Genomic DNA, 19,674 nt, shown 5'->3' on the forward strand with positions numbered 1-19,674 from the left:
CAATGTTTAAAATTACCAAAAAATTTGTTTTAGGAACAAAGTATTGTTAATATTAGTTTTATAGTTTGTCCACAGGTAGCGCAATGCACAGTTAAACCTAAAATTTGTTTCAGAAAGTGCGTGACATTTTGATATACAATGTCTGCCAGAGGTGAAGCTACTGTTTTGTTTCATAAATTCCCGCGGGCCACTTGCCGACTTGACGTCTTCGCGCTTTGCGCCAGCTGGCGGCAAATAGCGTGGTTAGCGCACGGCTGCCAGGGAAACCTAGGCCCCACTGCCCCACTCGCTAGCGCGCAGCGGTCCGCGGGGGTAGGACATGTCGGGTTACATTAATTTCGGCTGCCCGAACGGCGTCAACGGCGGCACCGACTTGCCGGACTCCTTCCACCGGGCACCACCCGAACCCAAGAGCCGCGCCAACGTCGTTCTCGGCGCGCAGTGGGGCGACGAAGGCAAGGGCAAGATCGTCGATCTCCTGGCCAGCGAGGCTCACATAGTGTGCCGGTGTCAGGTAAGAGCGGATTCGCGCGCTGGCGGCGACAGCAGCAGCGGGGCTTTCCTTCTGTATGCTGCCCCGTTTAATTATTTTGGTGCACGTGGGGACGCCGCCCGCACCGTTCTTGCCGCGGTCGCAGTAAATTTCCGTTAGCGGCGACCATACCATCCAGCGAGGAGGCAGCATCGCTGGCTCAACCGCTGCGGAGGCGCGTTGTCGGTCTAGGGCAGGTGGCGAAAAAAAAAAAACGATGCGGCCTAGTACCACGTTAGCGTGCCGCGTAGTACAGCTTCGACGGTTTCATCTGTGTGTGTTGCGTGCGTGACCAGATTGTGTTTCTCTCTCTGGTGGGAAGGCTCTGTCAGATGAGCTAATTGCACGGTGCACTGCTGTTTGCGGTCCGATGGAACCGCGCGGACACAACGGTGACACACAACCTTCGCGCTGTTTTGCGCGTGCGTGACCACGTAGATCGAGTCGTCTTCGAGTATGCTTCGTGTATGCATACAAGCCGTTGCCTGGACTTTTCTTTAAATGCGAGACTCTGCTTGTCTGTCAGCGAGCGCGCGATTTTGCAGTGAAGCTCTCGCAGTGAAGACTCCGTCAAGGTGCCGGTGTCGTTCGCCCCAGTTTCTTTAACTCTGCTTATACTCGTCGCTTTCCGGCGATTTTGGCAGGGTTTAATTCGTTCGGTTGCGGTAAAATTGGGCAATGTATGTGTATCCCTTTGAAAGAATCGTGCAATCTTCGTAACTGTATCCTCGCTCGTGATGACTGAAGTCTCTTTCACGTGACCTTGATTGCGGTCGGGCTTTTGCGGCCACGCTATCCGTTTCCACTGCTTCATTCCGGTGGATGGACCCCTCTTTGCTTTCGTGAGAAGAGAAAAAGCGTGGGAGACCGGGAGAAGATAATTTGAAAGCGTGGCGTAAAGCCTCTGTTTGTTTTATCGATTGTGTTAATAGGACCACGGCTTTCGGATTGTGCTTTTTGATGGGAGTGATTGGTCATACCCGGGCCTTGCAAGTGCCTTGGCGCCATAGATCTGTATGTGCGATAGCAAAAAAAAAGAGAGAGAGAGAAAATGGCGCCTTTTGCTGTTTTTGTTCGTTTTATATTGTCTCCACAGCGCGTGTTGAAGGGATGTTTTGAGCTCATCCGCAAATCTGCATTCAACACCTCTTCTACTGTGAACGTATTCACTGCAGCGCCTGTTTGTCTCTGGCTGTTGCTTCTAATTTTAGTGTGCCTAGCCCTTCTGACCAGTTCAACAACGGCGTGGCATTGCCGCCTAGTCATATATTTACGTCTCTACGCTTTGTAGGCATTGCTGAGACTACAAAAGGCGCGTAGGGTGCTCTAAGGGTGTCGGGGAACAGCAGGAGCCAATGAAGTAACGAGAAACTTTCATTGCACTTCACCAGCACTCCTCCAGCACTCCTCTATGATGAGGAGCTTCTTGATAAACACTCCTTTCCTACACCTTTCAATAGTCTCTGAAGGTGCCAGGCTATGAAATTTTAGCACAGGCACTGACAGTGTTACCAATGCTGTGTGGCTGCTTGGTGAAAGAAACGTGGTTCCCTCCTCCAGCCAGTCAAATCTGGGCTAGAACATTTAAACACAAGAGCAATGAGTGGTCTCAAATGCAAGGCCTTTCAGCAGAGTCGTTTCAGTGAAATGCAAAGGAGGCTGGAAGTGCTCGGCTGTTAAAAACACAAATTTCATTTCGATCTTGGGCTCCACAGTGTTAAGTGGTTGTTTATTGAACTATGCAAGGCTAAGGAATAGTCGAAATTTCAATGGAGGACAGAAATTACTGGCTGGCCACACTTGTCTAGCTCGAGCAGCCGACACCTGAACAGCAGCCAGCGAAGAGTGAGGAATGTGGGAATGCAGGACAGGGAGAGGGGATAGCCGAAATGATAAATGATGAGATGTTTAGAAAAGGCTATAAGATTCTATATTACAGAAGTTTGTGGCTGGGTGATGTTTGCCATAGTTCACAAGTGTAGCATAGCACGTAAGGTTCACAGCTACATACCCCTATGTGCTATAGGTAACACGACCTGCTTCTTCACTTCAAAGTAATAGAACTCCGAAATTACCTCTGTACCCAAGATTGTCGCTGAAAATTTTTTACTAAATAGTGCTCAGCCGCGACTGTGTAACAAGTTATCGCAGTGAGTGGCTTTTGGCCTTTGCAACCATGCAGCTTTCATTGCGGGCCCTGTTGTTGACACATAGGGATGTTTTTCATATCACTCACTTGTCCTTAGACAGGCTGTCATTATACTAGACAACCAAATGTCATGGAAATATGAAACATGCGATTGTTTGCCTTTTTGACTTTGTCCAACTTGAATTATCTCATGCTGCAAGCATGGCTCTTTCTTTGACCTCATCCGTTAGCTAAAGCTATGTTACTATCTCTGCTGTTAGTTTTATCCTTCACTTTGCCTGTTGTTTTCCTGAAATAGGGCATAGGATGAAGTCTGCTGACACAGGACAGGGCAACGGATATCGCTGGGAGAGGCCTTTGTCTAGCAGTGGACTAAAACAGGCTGATAATGATGTTGAATTAAAGAAGCTTAATTTTATTGAGGTGCCATTGTACTGATCTGCAACTTGGCTGCACATATTGCAGTCTGGCACAAAGCCATTGCAGGGGGGGGGGGAGTGAAGCCTTGTTCCAGGAAGCATATTCTATCAGACTAAACCATGATAATTTTTTTTAAATTCTACTGCCATTCTTGCTTCAATGTCATTGCAAAAGGCTTATTGCAGCCAGCATAGAAAGTTGCAAAATCTACCAAGTAGATGTCTTTTCCTTCCTTCTACAAGAGAAATACATCAATCATCCAAGCATCTTGTTTGGAAAGTAATTGATCACACCTAGGGAAAGTGTCACTTAATTCTTGAAATTATGAATCTTAAAGTTTAAGTTAACTAGTTTATTCAGTTTATTCCTCATTCAAAAAACAATGAGTAAACAACAAATAGTATGCAGACGACATGTAGACATGTATGTAGACATCTATGTGGACATGTGCAAATAAAACACGTTTAAGAGTAGCTTTAGCTCACACCTGGTGTAAGATAGCCTCAATTGATTTTGCACAAGAAAAAAAACCTCGACCTAGCTTTTTTGCATTACATTTAATAGAGCAATTACTATTTGTGTACATTTTTTTTCCTCTTTGTGAAGTCTGAAAACATTCGATGCACCCTTCAATTAGAAAAGGAAGGATTGAAAAACTCAGGCAGGATAACATAGTGACTGTATTCCAGTTCTTTTCCTTCTAGTGGTTTGCAAGTAGTCTGAGCAGTGGCGTTGGTAATTCTTTTTTTTTTTAGGTTATGACTTGAAATGCTCCATCTTTAACGAAAAATAACCAAGTGATGGTGAAGGTCCTTTGCAACCTCACACAGGTTTTGTGTACGTGGGATCTGGGTACCTATTGGGCCTCTTGGTTAAAAAACAGCATTTTCGCACCTCCAGAGTGGCATAGTGAGTCTCAAAAAGTATCATAATGTAGGTCTCAACGAGACAAGAAATGTGAATTAGTCACAGAGTCGATAAAATTAATGGTACGGTCGTAATTACCACCCGTATAGTTGAAAGTTAACCACATTGCACCATAGACTGCTGTATCTCCGGGATGAACCCGACTGGCTTCCTGGTAAAAGAAAGTGTCAACCAAATTCGACACAAAAAAAGACAACATTGACGTACATGCATTTGAAAAAAAGAGGAAGAGAGAAGGGAAAAACTCTGCATTAATAAAACAAATAGGGGGTCCAGAAAAATCTAAGGTCTGACAATGTAACAAAGCAAATAATGTAAAAATGCAAAAATGTCACGCAGTTATGCAACATTGCATCATCTTTAATATCCCAATTTTAGTTCATAAAAATCGTATACCATGTACGTTGACCTTGTCTTCTTTCGTGTCGACTTTGATTGACGTGCCTTTCTTTTTTTAAACTGGAGTTGTGCCTATATATCTTCCTTATTATTAAGCTGTAGCTTTCAACAACCCCTGTTTCCTAAAGCTGTGTCAGATCTTAAGATTTTATTTTGCATAGAAAAGGGGCATCTTACCCAGATGGCTCACCAATAACCTTTTTGGGGTGTCTATAGAAGTGACAAATGAAGGCATATATCCCCTTTGGGACAAAATGCAGGCAAGACATTGAAGTTACCTAAATTCCTCTGCGGAATTTTACTGGAGCAATTTACTGGCTATTTGCATCACTGGAAAAATTGTCAAGGCTGTACTCTAGGTCACTAATAATCCACTAGATTTAATTACTTTCTCGCTAAGTTGCCAACTCTGCTTAGCCTATGTTATCACCGGGGGTCTTGAGCAGCGGACTATAAGAAATCGAATTGTGCAAAAGGAATCATTACATTATACTGGCCCTGAACTGGTCTCCATGATGTTGACCTGCCAGTGGCCAAGATGAAAAATTTGACAAGAGCGCTTGTTATGTCACCAGTGGCAGGCGAACTCGACAGCAGGCTTCTCAGCAATTTTATGTCGTTTCTTAACCCTTTCTGGTCCAACGATACCTGTGGTAATCGTTGATGTTTAGCGAAAGAAAAAATATCCCACAGGGAGAAAAGCAAACTCGGAAATGGTTATCTGAAATCTGAGCGTCAGCAGCCCTCCTAACATAACCTGTCAACTTCATGCCACAGATAAACATGAAGCTCGCCAATATCTAGCAAATGGCAGCGCATCACGTCAGGCCTCTGCGAAATAGCTTTGCCCAGTCTGTTGCCTAAGCATGTCGCCTGCCTTGGCTGCCACAAAAATGGTCTTCCATAAGCATGTGGTCAAAAGCTCCACCGGGAATATTCTCCTTTATTATGACTGGTCCTTTGTCATCAAGTTGCACATTATATAATTTTTTTTTCATTTCAGGGGTAAAATTCGAACCAAAAAGGGTGAATTGGTCAACCTGTGACATATGAGATTAAATTTGAATTAATGCACGGTCATAGAACTGAATGGGTACTTCAGAAGCAATGTGTTATTGACCGGTCAGCTCTGTCGTGCCGGTCACGAAACACTATGATAAGTTGTATGCGAGGAATTTATTGTCTCTGTTATCATTGAAATGTAGCCACCAGGTCAGTGAAAAGCCTTGCTTAATATGTGTATTAAGGGTAAAAGATGCACTGACCTTTGCGCTCATTAAAGAGTATAACAAAGTACACTTATTTTACATTCACGTTTCCAGACTTGTCGGCAAATGTAGTTTCCATACTTTTTCTTGTGAATAGCTTGTTTGCAGTGGTAGATTACTTACGGGTTCATTCAGCCCCTGAGGTGTCGTATGTCCATCCATGCTATGCTGGAAAACTGTCTACATTGCGCAACCTCCATAGTTGCTTTGGCTGGCAGTTTGAAGGTTGTCTAGATGTTTCTTGGACACTTGTAACAGTTGTTAAACAATGCAAAGAGCAACGAAAATTTCCAGTGCAAAAATATTTCTTTTAACATGTAATGTTGCTGTTACTGCAAAGCCTGTTACCCTTTGTTCAGTTTTGTAGGAGGTCGTGATGTTTTAAAAGTGTTTCCTGAAAGGCGGTTATAGGCGATGAGACTAAGCTGATGAGACTCGACTAGAACTTGAATGGAACAAAGCACTCATATCCATCCTGCAAAGGATGCGATGGTACTGTGGTAAACTAGAAGGGCACACAGACTATGGCTAGTTTTATAAACATTCTGAGGGTGCAAAGCTACTGAAGCAGAACCGTGGTGTTACCACTAAGAAAAGCGGCTGTTTCCCCAGATGATTCCATAAGCATGTTACCATACAACAAGGTAACCAAGGTTCTCTGGTTGTTGTTGTTGTTTATTTTTCCTTTCTATCTTTGAGCACGGAGTAGTGTGTCACTTGGAGAGAGATGCTTTGACGCTTTGTCAGGGACATTTTTGCCTTTACCTCAGCTCCCTGGCAGCTCTGCTTTTGTTGAAACTAAAATAACTTACACGACTTGACAGCATAACAGCAGCAAGCCTCAAAAAGAAGCCATTGCAAAAGTTAAGCAGGGCAACAACTCACCTGTTCCTATATTTGTATGACAGATTTTTCACATTAGAGCACACCTATGAAGCGTGTGTGTACATGCGTGTGTGTTTTATATTCTGTACTATCCTTGTAGCATTCTTAAACAGGGTGATGGATGGAGTCATTTTTTTAGGATAGGGTTTTGTGTGTGAATACGCAGCCTCTCACTTGTATCACCACCCAAATGTAGTAACTAAGTAGCTATGGCATTGTGCTACTTAGCTCAAGGTTGCGGATTCGATCACAGCCACAGTGCCCACCTTCCGATGGGCGGGGAATGCAAAAGACGCTCGTGTATGTGCATTGAATGCACATGAAATAACCCCAGGCAGTCAGAATCATTTCAAACTCCCCCACAACGGTGTGCTTCATAATCATTGCTCGATTCGGTTGAAATTTTGCTTGCACAGACTTGGCAGCAATTAATGGACGTTTAATAGAAGAGAAAATTGGATGAATTGGTAAACGTTGAACATGGTCGGGGGAAAAGGACCGCGTGAACAACAGAAAGCACAAGAAGGTAGAGACGGGGGCAAGCACTGAATGGACGCTGCCATACGACAGCTCGTTTTGCATGTTTGCTCGGCCGGCAGTGTTTACCAACAAAATCGGGGGAAGCCTTATCACCAGCACTCCGCCACACTTGCTAGCCATCCAGATAGAGCGGCGACGGCAAACAGCTGTCTGCATTCATAGCGCTGCTCGCATGTGAAGCTACTCCTGCTTAGGCTGTAAGGGTGTTTCCCAACAATATAAGCAGTAAAAAACAGGCAACTCTCCCACTTGGAATCTTTCCAGGCCGTCTGGAGACTTTCTGCTGCGCACGTGTCTTCTGTTTGAAGGGAGCCCCACTACTTAAGCTTGCTGGACGCCCCATGTGGCGTTTGGCCTTCATACCGGTGTATTGTTGAGCTTTGCTGTTCAGGAGTTCAGTTGGGCAATTGTTTGTTTGTGCAACTTGAATGCTTGGGTTCGCTTGTCCCTGCCTCCCCCTTTGAGATGGAAAAATTTTAGTCCTACCTTGACTAGATCAGCTGTTGCATCTGTTATGTTTGGGGCATGTTGCCTTTTTTAGTCTAGGCACCTGTGCAACTGACACAACTTATCACTTAGATACACAATTATACAGTTAGTAGCCTTACAATATCTACAAAAGCTTGAACAGATAACATAAGTGAATTTTTTGTCATTTACAAGGTGTCAGTACCAGTCTTCAGTTAAACATTTTTGAGGTGTTCCAAAATTTTCTGTAATGGCTGTTCTATCTACAGCCTTGCATTTGAGGCTGACAGTGTCTCTTATAGGAAACTCTTACATAACCTAAACTTTATTTAGGCTGGGAAACTTGATAATCCGATGCTGGCTCTACCTGTGGAGAGCCTCTCCTGATGCCTCAATTGATTTCTGGCGTTTTTATTAACTTTGTTCTTATTTCATTTCATTGTGCCACGCCTCTGCTAAAGCCTTCGAAAAGATACTGAGAGCCTTGCCTGTATAAAATAATGGTGCATTGTATCTACAGAGTAATAAGACCCTCATTGATTGTATGGTTCATTGATTGATCAGCCAGTGAGCCCCAATCTCCACTGCTTTATCCTCCATCTTCATTCTTGCTTAAACAGTTTATTTGAAAAGATACTGCTCTTTAGCAAGTATTGCATTCTAGCATGACGTCGCAAGATACTCGCTTCTTTTTTCCACAGTCTACGTTTGTTCATCATCATACACAGTCTGGCACACAAAAAAGAAGGGCGCAGCTATTACATATTGATTTGACTAGGTCTATTCAACTTGTGTAGGTGTTTACGGGTGTGTAATGAAAGTTTGAACTTGTGTACAGATTGCTTATGCAAGATAATATGGTAACTTGTTTTGCTTCTACACACTGCTTCAGCAAAGCTTCGACAGTGTAGATGTTGTGTTTGGCAAGCAGGCATTGGGGGGGGTCTGCTTCTTAGAGCTGCTGCACCTATCCCTGTTGTCGTCTGCTGCAGTTGTTTTTCAATTAGCAGAGCCCTGTTGACAGGCTGTTATCTCCTGCGTCCTGGCGGTAACGTTTTTAGTTGCCTCAGACGGACATCCTGTTGGTGCTGGCTACTTTCCATTTTCTTTACTTGTAAATTCAAGCATTCTCAAGCATCTGCCGCTTGAACTGTGCATTGTCAATTCTGCTCTCTGCACAAACAAATGTGGCTGAAGGAAAGAGAAATACCAGGTCTGTGCTGAAAAATACCCTAGCATACTGTTGGTATGCTGTAGTGTTATGAGACAGGAAAATAAGTTGTGTGGATTATAGAGGAACATGGGACGGCCAATAATATTCTAGCCAACTACAACAAAATTTTGCTCTGGCTAAATTAGTCAAGAGAAAGTATGTGCTATTGAAGCCATTTTGGCAAAGCTGCATGGCGGGCAATTGTCTAATTGTCTTACTGCATGCAACTGGTGGTTAGCAATTATGTTAGCACTACTTAAATCCCTGTGCTGCCTAATTTTAGTGGTCATGCCAGGGTTCTCAGTGTCTTGGACTTTGCGTCATTTGTGACAAGTGGTATTGGCAGCACTTGGTTCTTCTGTCTCTTTATTATTTTTTTTTTAATCAAAAATGTCCCTTTTTGATGTCTAGTTTTGAGAGCTTCTTTGATGGGTCCACCCATGTTTCAAGTGCAAAATTTTGCACGAAGGCTACTTTATGCTTACTCTACCTGAAACTAGGCATTTTATGCAGTCAAAAACTTTTTTGCAGTTTACCTTTAAGAGGCAGAAATAGAGTTGGCCAAGCTGTGTAATTATGTAGTGGTCTGTTAGAGTTTTGGAAATCGGTGCTAAGGAATGGAAAACACACTCAAGGATGGGAGAGAATTAGGTTGTGTAATGAAACTCTGAAATTCGCAGGCACAGGATGGCATCAGCTGACGCACGATGGGGGCTAATTGTAGTTTGCTCGGAGAAACCTTCGTCCTGCAGTGGACATAAAAATAAGCTGATAATGATGACTGTTGGCACAACGCTGGTACTGGCTTGCAGCTCTCTGTGGCTCGGGGCTATAGCGTCCTGCCACTGAGCCCAAGTTTTTGCGTTCAGTTTTCGGCGGTGGCAGCCACGTTCCAATGAGAGCGAGATCCAAAATGCTTGTCTACTTATATTTGGCGCATATTAGAAAACTCCGGGTGATCAGAATCAATGTGGAGCCCTCCAGTTTAGTTGGTTGAGGGGGGGGGGGGCGCACTAACTAACCAAACTGCAGCTGGTACCACATCTGTTGCCGTTGTAGGGGATTTCCTGCTAGATTTAGCCAACTTTTACTTGTTCATTAGCAAAAATGTCTCCTGAACAGATAGCAGACATGTTAGTAAATTCATCTTATTACACAGAAACCTCCTGTTTCATCTCAAAATGGCAACTATGGTTTTTTTGTGCCTGGCTTTCACATTTGAGGCATTGCATCCAGATAACTATCCATTCAACTTTTATGGCACATTCTGTATCTTAGAACACTGAAAAATTTTTGAAAGGTCATTGCACACTTTGCCGCCGACATAAGTAAGTCGGACTTTCAACGTTTATTGAAAATATGCTTAGCAAAGCCTTTCACCGTTCATTGTGAGCCAATGGTCACAGTGAAGGGGGGATTGCAGGGAAATCACACATACTTGTAAGGGGAGACTGTCTGCCAGTGGCAACACAAAAAGCTTCCTACAACATCCGTGACACTAATTCTCAATCTATAATCCAAAAGTTCATGCCGATCGTAGGGTAGCAAATGAGGGCAGTCCTATTTGGGGGAATTCCTAATCTGACTGAAGTGGCTACTAGAGCTCACTTATCACACATTGTTGCAGTTCCTTGTTGGCTCTTCTGCTCTCACTCAATCTCGCCGACATCATGACCCGACAGCTTGCCGGTATTTACGTCACATGCCAATGAGTGTGTCGCAAGGTCAGTCAAATTTGCACAACGGGAACTTGCCGCTGTGCAATCGCAGTCATTTCATTGCCGGCATCTCCACAACTGCTTCAACATCGCAAACAGGCTGCAACACTTCCTTAGGCTGAAATATTTGCTTTCCCATGCCCCCTTGGACATTGCTCAGGTGTGAGAAACTGTTTTTATCAACTCCAGATGGAAGGGCTCAGGTAGATGCCACTTGTTGTCTTTTTTGTATTCCAGGACCCACTGATGGCAATGCAAGCTAGGAAACACTTAGTGGTCTGATAACAATCTAGCCTCATGGAATTTACAACCTTTCACAACGTACAGCAAGAACGTACAGCAAGAATGTACAGCAAGTGCAGATGAAATAATAACATCTCATGGTGATGAGAATAAGTGCAGTGTTATCCTTGATGATGGTGACAAGTGGTGTTTCCTTGCACAAGGGCCAAGTATGGGCAAGGAGCACCATGCATTATCCTTCAACACTACTTTGCATATTTAGGCCTGCACAGAAATATTAGGCGTGAAGACTGGCGCGAAACAACACTGCAGTGAAGTGTCGCATCCATGGGAGCTTTCAGGTTACTGGGACAGCATGGTTGAGTGATACCGTCAAGAAGCGATAAGGAATAGTCATTTATTGCCGAATGCAACAAGGGAACTCTAGCAGGCACTGAGCTCTGAGAACATGAGATGTGGCATTTCCCTTAATCTACACACCTCAGTCCTTGTTAAATGCACTGTTTTTCATTCTGAAGATTTCCCAGTTAAAATTAAGGCTTTGCGACGTTTAAATCCTTTTCTTTTGCTGGCACTGCCTTTCAATCACTCAGTCTGTTTCAGAATCAAATTAGCATGCGCAGTTATACAGGCAAGGGTCCCATAGTTGATGACTACGCTGGGACCCTAGATGAAAGTTAGGCAAAGCAAACTGATGTAAGCAGCAGTACTGCAAAGAAGGCAAAGTTGCAACTTTCCAAGGAAACACAAAAATATATGAACCTATAAAGAGACAATTAAAGCCACAGTGCACCACAAGATTAATACAGTGAATATAAAAATTACATATTTAAATGCTCCACATATTGTCACATTGCTGATGCTACACAGCCTGTTGTCAATTATTCTCCACGTAGGCTTCTAAACTAAGTCTTATCTCCCCTCTGGACCCCAAGGATTGTGTTTGTCATTTTGCTTGCCAGCTTTCTGGAAGGACTTATTGGCATCCAAAAATTGTCCAGTGCCTTCCCCTATTGAATATGTGCCAAGATATATTACACCATTAATCTTCAAAACAAACGTGCACAAGTGACAGATCTCACCTATTTACTCTCGGGGTCATTCAAGCATTAGAGAAAGCTGCTTATGATAGAGAAGTGCATGACTGTATATAGTGACTCATCTAATAGCGTTAACTTTGAAGTGCAGAGGCTGATGCAATTATGAATGCTGCTTGTTTTTGACATCCTTCGAAAAAGGAACTGGCTGTCAGAAGAGAACGCAAGCTTGTTCTGCATAGTGTTGCACATTTTTACAAAGATTCATTTGCGTAGAAGTTCTTGTCGACCTTCGTAATCCCATGTGCAACAGTACTAACGATGTAAAAAGGATGACATCTATGTCAGCACATCTTTGTCTGCATATACTGACCCTTGATGCCTTGTGAAACCTGATATGGGCCAAGATCAGTTCGTTGCCCCTTTTAAGGAAGACCAGAAATAAGAAATGAAAAATTATCTCCCAGCACATTCCCGTCTACTGGGTCTCAGATATAGCCTGCATCATATCAAGAGCTAGGGCAGTATGCAGTTCAGTGACTCATTGGGGCAGCTGATAGTGTCCTTCTTGAAGATTGTAGTGTGTGGCATGTCAGATTGAGAGCACGGTCCATGATCTCTTCATTTGCTTCAGCACACGTTTAAAAGAAAAGACACAGGGTTCATGTAGCTTCTATATAATGGGCAAAGCCTATTCCAAGGGGCTCCAAACGAAACATTGACTGTGGCTGGTTGCAAAAGCAGCTTCAGTAGCACTTTCAGCCACATTACCATGTGGTTTATTACCACTTCATCTTAAAAGGAAGCTTTAGCTTAGAGCCAAATCCAATTTGCCTATTCAAATGCATGTGAAATGCAGAAATGTTTTTATGAGGCGACCACTCGACCGATTTGAATGACATTTGATTCATTTGAGAGAGAAAGTTAAGTTCTAGTGACTGTATGAAACAGGATTTTGATGTAGGGTCTGGAATTTTTTACAAAAGTTTCAGAAAATTGGCCAGTTAGAAAAATTGAAGCGCGAAGTTTGCAACTTTGCAACGCTGCATCGGTTATAACATTTAAAACAGACACATGGGATATACAAATTTACAGCTTACATGACACTGTTACATTTGGGAAATGTTTGGAAAAGTCTTACAGATTAGTTGCACATGTCAGAGCATGGTAATATTTTTATTTATTCAGAATACCTTACAGGTCTGTTGAAGGGCATTGAGCAAGGGGGTAACAGTTTCTACAGAACAGAAAAAAAGTTAGCATCAAAGAAAGAGGTAACAAAACATAGGTTACATAGGTTACAGTGGACCATCATTATACTATGTTATCAAAGAGCGTATTCAGGCTATCATGAAAGGTTTTGTGGCTTGACATGGAGATGATGTGGTCTGAAAGATTGTTATAATGTGCGAGGCAGTGATGATGAGTTAAACAGCTGCATTTGACCAATGTGTGCCCATGAAACTGAGTGTGTAGTAAAAGCCTCGTGACGTGGGCACACGTGCGTGAATTGGCAGACGGTCAGATTTATTGATATAAATGTACCTGTGAAACAGACACAGAAGAGTGATCACGTCACGAGTTGCCAATGACTCCTGTGAAGTGCCTTTATTTTTTTTTTTATTCAAGTAAGGCTAGAAAGATGGTCGTCCTTACTCAAGATGAATCTCTCTGCTCAATCCTGAGCTTTCAACATGCTGATATGGTACTACATCATTTTGTCAGCTTTAGATGTGTTATTAGGGGCAGCGTACAAAACAGGGATATAGTTTTTCATTGACGAGTTGCAGTTGCTAACTTGATACTTGGGTTTTTGTAAATTTGCAATTTTCAAGTATATTTAAAGATGGATGACATCAGTAAAAAAATTGATTCCTAAAGTCACTAGGTTGTAACCTTTCCTTTTTTAAGCGAAACAAACCTGATCAAAATCGGTGAGGCTGTTGCAAGAAGAAATTATTTCTCTGTTTCCATGTATTTATATATGAGCGTCCGAGCTAAAGCTTCCTGTTGAAGAATCCTCAGAGTTATGATTTAAATCATACCTTTGTAAATTTTTTCACTCTATGTAATCTTTCTACTGGTTACTGTTCTGTGTTATTGAAATAATTTTTCATTTTATCAGCTGACCTCGGAAATGCGCTGTTTTTGTAATTGTGTGTAACTGCAGCATTATTAGGTTTTTCTGCACTATACTAACAGCAGGTCCTCTTTACAGTCTGTTGATTCTGGGAACTCCCTCTTTTATGTGTGTGCAATCCACATTTAGCTAAAACTGAACTAAAAAAGAGAAAGGCCCCTGTATCTACAGCTGTTGGATAGGGCTGGGTAATTGTTATTTGATGGTTCAGTGGGATGAATAACTTGCATCTGGCAGATGGACTTCCATTATTTTACCAGTGCTAAACTATGTTCGTAACCTATGGTGCAGAAGCTCGGGACAGCTGCCGCAGCGGCTTAGTTGCTATGGCATTCTGCTTCAGAGCATGATGTCACGGATTTGATTCCCAGCCCTTGCAGCCACATATTGCTGTGGCCAAAAGGAAGAATACTGTTGTACTTTTGACGTAGCTGCATGTTAAAAAACCGAGGTGATTGAAGTTAATACGGAATTGTCAGGTAGCGGTGTCCATCATATGTCGTGTTCTGCTTTGGGACAACAAACCCCATAATTTGATTTCGATTTCAAAAACTTGGACTGTAGAATACCCTTCGACAGCATCCCTTATAGACAGCTGGGCAGCTTCAGGACACTAGAAGGACAGTAAAGAGAAACACTGAATCACTTTAGATTGTTAAAATGTTCACTAAGAACTCTACTTTCGTTGGTTTTACGGTTATAGGTTGATTATTAAAAGGTAAAATGACATTCAAGGCGTTATTTTTCAATTTCGCTTCGAAACCCCAGGGCCGGTACGTCAGTGTGACATCCATGGATTTCAAAGTACCTTCTCATATCAGGGTCCTGTGGTTAGTTCTGTACAAGTTCTTGAAACAGTCCAAGTTCGGTCTTCAGCTCTTTCAGGACACAGTGCACTCCATTCTTACCTAAAAAGACGTTTAACTATGCCCCAGCAGACGGTGTCAATATGTCACGGAGAGACGGTGCAGGAATTCCAAAGCGACAGCCCCACACCTGTCTTTTTGTTTTTCATTTCTGGCTTGCCAAGGGTCTTCTCTTCGTAGGAGGGGCATTTTTGGCATTGTGGAAGGGTAACTAACTAACACGGCTCAAATCCTTTTTCACTTTGGTGTCCGTCTAAACTTTATAGTTAATTTTATACATTTATCTTCCCTATGAACTTTAGCCTCTCAGCCTGGTGCATTGGCCAACAAATACAGGCATAAGAAAAAAACGTAAATGAATTGGATGAAACGCATGTGGGCAACACATGTCGCTCTGCCGCTTCAGCTGGCCTTTCCTTACTTTTGTGACCTTTTTGGCTGCTGCTGCCTGGAACACATGCCTGACTTTAAGAGGGCGGCTTTAACCTCAAGGCCAACTCCAATTTATTTTTTCAGTGAACATACAAAGCGCAGAAACGCGCTCATTAGACAAGTGCTCAGCTGACTTTATGACATTTGTTGCATTAGAGAGAGCAAGCTCAATTCTACCAACTTTTGGGAGCAGGCTTTGGCTTGAGGCTTGGTAGCTTTTAGAGAAATCGTCGAAAATTGGCAAGTTTCCTGAAACAAGTCTTCAAGCAAAGCTTACACACCCAGAACTCCGCACCAAAAGCAGATAGATCTGAATCCGTTGGAGCTTCTGAACATAATGTGACATTCGTTCACAGCTTACACGAAATTTTGACAATGACAAGCATGCTCGCAAATAAGTGGTGTACATCGGAGGGGTGTATAATACATCTATTTTGTCTGCATTACTTTTCTCAATGAGCGCGGTTTACCGCATTGTGGCATGGTTTTCCATTTCGGAGTCAGAGTTGGAAATTGGGTGCTTGTTTCTTCTTATTATCATCATCATCATCATTATTAATTTCACAATTTTCAGCTATTCTAAGACATTTGATGGCTTAAATAGGAAATCTACTCCCTACAGTTGATAGATTCTAACATTTTATCTTTAAATGCGACAAACCTCACCAACATCTCTGTAGTGGATGCAGAGAGAAACAATTTCTCCATTCCCACGTATTTAACTAGGTCTCCTGCAGCAAAGTTTCTTCTTCCCCTATCTTGGTTGTCAGCTAGTCGGGAGATCCAAGTGTAACACCATATTTCTTTTTTATTATTATATTGGTGTGCCTGAACAAGAAAAAAAAAACTGAAAAAGCGAAATGAGGCAACTGGTGGTATATGACCTACACACGTGTTTGCTGGACCTTGTAGCCTTTGGCCAAGCAAACAGTTGCTTTTCTCTGGGGTTTACACACTACCAAGCTGCGCCTGTAACTAACTCGAAATGTTGCCAGTTGGTGCTCTGCTACTACTCCATGCCGTAAATTCAATTCACTGCTTTCAAGTTTTTCATGACTCCAATGACCAGACATTTTTCTTTCTGTATTAGATAAAATATCATTACATTGTTATACTGTGCTTTATATAACTGTGTTCGCTGACTCGCGTGTGCATTATTTTTGTCCCGCACACAACACTGAGGGTACCAAGCCGGTGCCAATCGCTCATGCTTTTATAAAGTAATAACGCAAGTGCACCACTGAATAAAAGAAGGCATTGGGTGAAATGCTCGTCCAGTTCAGGCCATGGTCGTTCCAGCTGGCCTGTTGTGATTCTGTGGTGCCCCCTCGCTGCTGCATTCCACCTCATTGTGGGGTTGGCACACGCCACAGCTGGATTGCCAGGTTTTATTCTTGGCTCGGGGGGGATGGGGGGGGGGGGAGTGGCAATGATTCAAGAGGAGTAGAAAAGCTGTGTATAATCTGCAGCCCCTCATTGTGGGCTTGGCCTTTCTATTCAGAGCTCTTTGTCCCTCCTTGCGGCTCAGACCATTGCTGGTGCTGTTTGTACTCGGTTCCTGCCCTTGCACGTAGAGGCCATTGCCAAGATTGACAGTGCTAGGCATAGTTGAGGGTGCATTCACGAAAAACGTGCGTGGTGTTCTTTCATTGTAAGCGGTGCAACCAAACGGTGTCTGTGAATGTGGACTGAATGACGGGTGATGGCTGGAGCACTTTTCCAGCGTGCCAATAGGAGTCAAATAGATCTAAAGCTTGTACAATGACCCAATAAGCTGTGCTGCTGCTGACAGTATATTCAGGCAGTGGGATGTGTAATGCCCGTTATAAACTTGAGTGCACTGTTCAGAATCTACGTTGAGTTCCCTATCTGTTTTCTAGTGTAACAATAGTTTTCACTCTGCAAAGTAGTCCACGAAAATGTCTGCCTTCCTAAGCAAAGCCTTGTCGCTTTCACATCTTAACCAGAATACGGTGCTGGAGAATGCCCATTTGTAGTTTCTTTTGGTGTGGGTTATTATTATTATGTAATAATAGTTTGCCCCGTGGCACATATTAAAAAGCAGTAAAATGCAGAAGTCTGTTGTGGGGATTTTATTGCAGCTATTTTTAGCCTGGTGGCAAGTAGTGTTACAAACACTGGTGATTAGAAGTCAAGCCCTATCTTTTTGCTTTTTCTTTCTGTGTGCATTTTTATGTAGTAGCACAATAACAAATTTGCTAGCCTGTGTTATTAGAAAAAGTACTTTCCTAGTGTCTGATTTTGATGCCAGAGATTAATGATGTTGGGACAAATATTTCAGTGGACACAATTGTCACCTAAATTGGATGGCACGCGCGCGCACACATACACACATGCATGCACTCAAGCAGCACACTACTGACAACCCACCACACTGACATAGTGGCTATGGCGCTGCATGGCTGAGCTCGGAGTCATGGGTTCGATACATTGCAGTGGGGATGAAAAGCAAACACCCTTGTTTACTTAGCTTTAGGTGCACGTTAAGGAACCCTAGTTGGTCAGACTTAATCCAGAGTTCCCCCACTTAAGCATGCCTCACTGTCAGATCATGGTTTTGGCACTTAGAACCCCAGAATTTAATTGCTTTCTAGTCAGATAAGTTCAAACCAAGTCTCTCCAACTGTTCTCCAACCACCAAGTCTCAACCAAGTCTCCAACCACAGTGATTGCTGTGCTGAGCAACACCATCGGCCTCAAACAAAAGGCTAGTGTAGACATACCACAGTGATCTCAAGTCTACTAGACTTGAAATGCATGAGAACGATTCTGGTGTATCACAAATATTTGATAGCGCCTGGCGCCTAAATGTTTCGGGGTTGCCTTATGTTGGCCGTACACAAGCATGTGCTCTTATGTTTTAGTTCCTGCAACAAGCGATCGATAGTGAGCAGATTTCCCATTTTGGGGCAATACACAGACGCCGGTCCTCTTAGTTGAATTAAAATCAATAAACCCCAAAAGTTCATAATACATACACACACTCTGGCTGACGATGCGCGTCGCATGTTTGCACCCTCGAGGGATATTTCCGCATACTGTTGTTACCGATGTATGAAAGGCTACACTGGTTCCCCGAGGACCTTGTATGAACAAACATTGTGTAAATTTTGCAAAGCATGTGCTAAAACATCTCAAAATCATTCCACGGCACGCAACTGCAATACTTTCAAGCAGCGCCGTGCCGGATTGCACAAGCCAGAGAGGAGGAAAGGCTCACCGCGTGCCCTTTCCTCCTCGCCCGATGAAAGGGTCTATACCCAATACTTTCAAGCATATGGGATTGCGCCATGAAGTGAAATGCGTGCGTGTATAACTGCTGCAATACATGTTCAGGATTTTCTTAACTGGCCATCTACATATTGTAACCCTGCCCTCTCCCACATGCACACCCGCGCTTCATCGGCTGTTGCCCTCTGGAAGTTTGTGTTCCGCAAGACTGGCTTCTTGTGCTTGTACGTCAGTGCAGACTTGGCACGCTGCTGAAGAATAACAACTTGCAATGCCAAGCAGCCTTACCTGCCCCGATCTGATATTTTGACAGTCGAGTCTTGCATCACATAGCTCACGCAGGGCAATGCATTGAAGGGTGACAGCCCTGTTTAAGTACAATGGTCTTGGCGAAGTTGTGTCGCCTTATTTCCTGTCACCTTTTTCTGAGTTTTTGTTTGTGCGCACATGAATATAGCTGCTGGCTTTCTTTTTCTTTTTTATTCTGATGCATTGCCTGCATCTCGTACTCTGGTACATTGAGTTTACATTAGACTCTCCTTGAATATTGGTGCATGTTGTCAAGGTTTTATGCCTGCATGCATGTCTGCGTGTTCTCTGGTTGTTTTGCTGCTGCTAAACAAAAAAGGGCGCATGTTGACAGGTGCATGTATGTTACAGTTGTCGTACCAAATAGGTCAGCTGGCAGTCAATGCTGCACCTCAGGTCGTTAAGCCATTGTTCCATCTTTGCACTGCTTCTTCACCGACGTGCGTACTTGGCTCTGTGAGCAGTCACTTCATATGTTTTTTTATACAAAGTCGTGCAGTTTTATTTGAACAGTCACTACATTTGTCTGCAGGGTGGCAACAACGCGGGGCACACGGTTGTGGTGGAGAATATCTACTATGACTTCCACCTCCTGCCCAGTGGGCTGACCAACACAAAATGCACAGGAGTCGTCGGTGAGTTGTCCACGTAGAGCACACTGGTTTGTCTTGCACAAACTAGTTTCAAGAAAAAGACTGCAGAAACAATTCATGGTGAATGTTAACGTAAATGAACGACAGAATGCTTCTAGAAAACTATTCGCTTTATTAAAGCAATCATGTGTACATTCGTTACAGTGAAGATATATAGATGGCGTTTGTTGTTTCGTTTCACAATTTCATAGAGGACAGAGCTGTTAACCAGCAGTATGGGTGG

The 19,674-nt window shown here is 43.2% G+C and overlaps 1 protein-coding gene across 1 annotated transcript in view; it reads left to right on the top strand.

The window, feature by feature from the left end:
- Window positions 1–217: 217 nt before the first annotated feature.
- Adss (adenylosuccinate synthetase) overlaps window positions 218–19,674 on the top strand; it is a 48,771-nt gene continuing 29,314 nt past the window's right edge. Inside the window, exons 1-2 of the mRNA XM_075675012.1 lie at window positions 218–514; window positions 19,331–19,433. Of these exons, the coding sequence (XP_075531127.1) occupies window positions 320–514; window positions 19,331–19,433 (298 nt within the window). The 5' untranslated portion in view covers window positions 218–319. The remainder of the gene's footprint in view (window positions 515–19,330; window positions 19,434–19,674) is intronic.

Source organism: Dermacentor variabilis, chromosome 11 (genome assembly GCF_050947875.1).
Source record: "Dermacentor variabilis isolate Ectoservices chromosome 11, ASM5094787v1, whole genome shotgun sequence".
Classification (NCBI taxonomy): Eukaryota; Metazoa; Arthropoda; class Arachnida; order Ixodida; family Ixodidae; genus Dermacentor; species Dermacentor variabilis.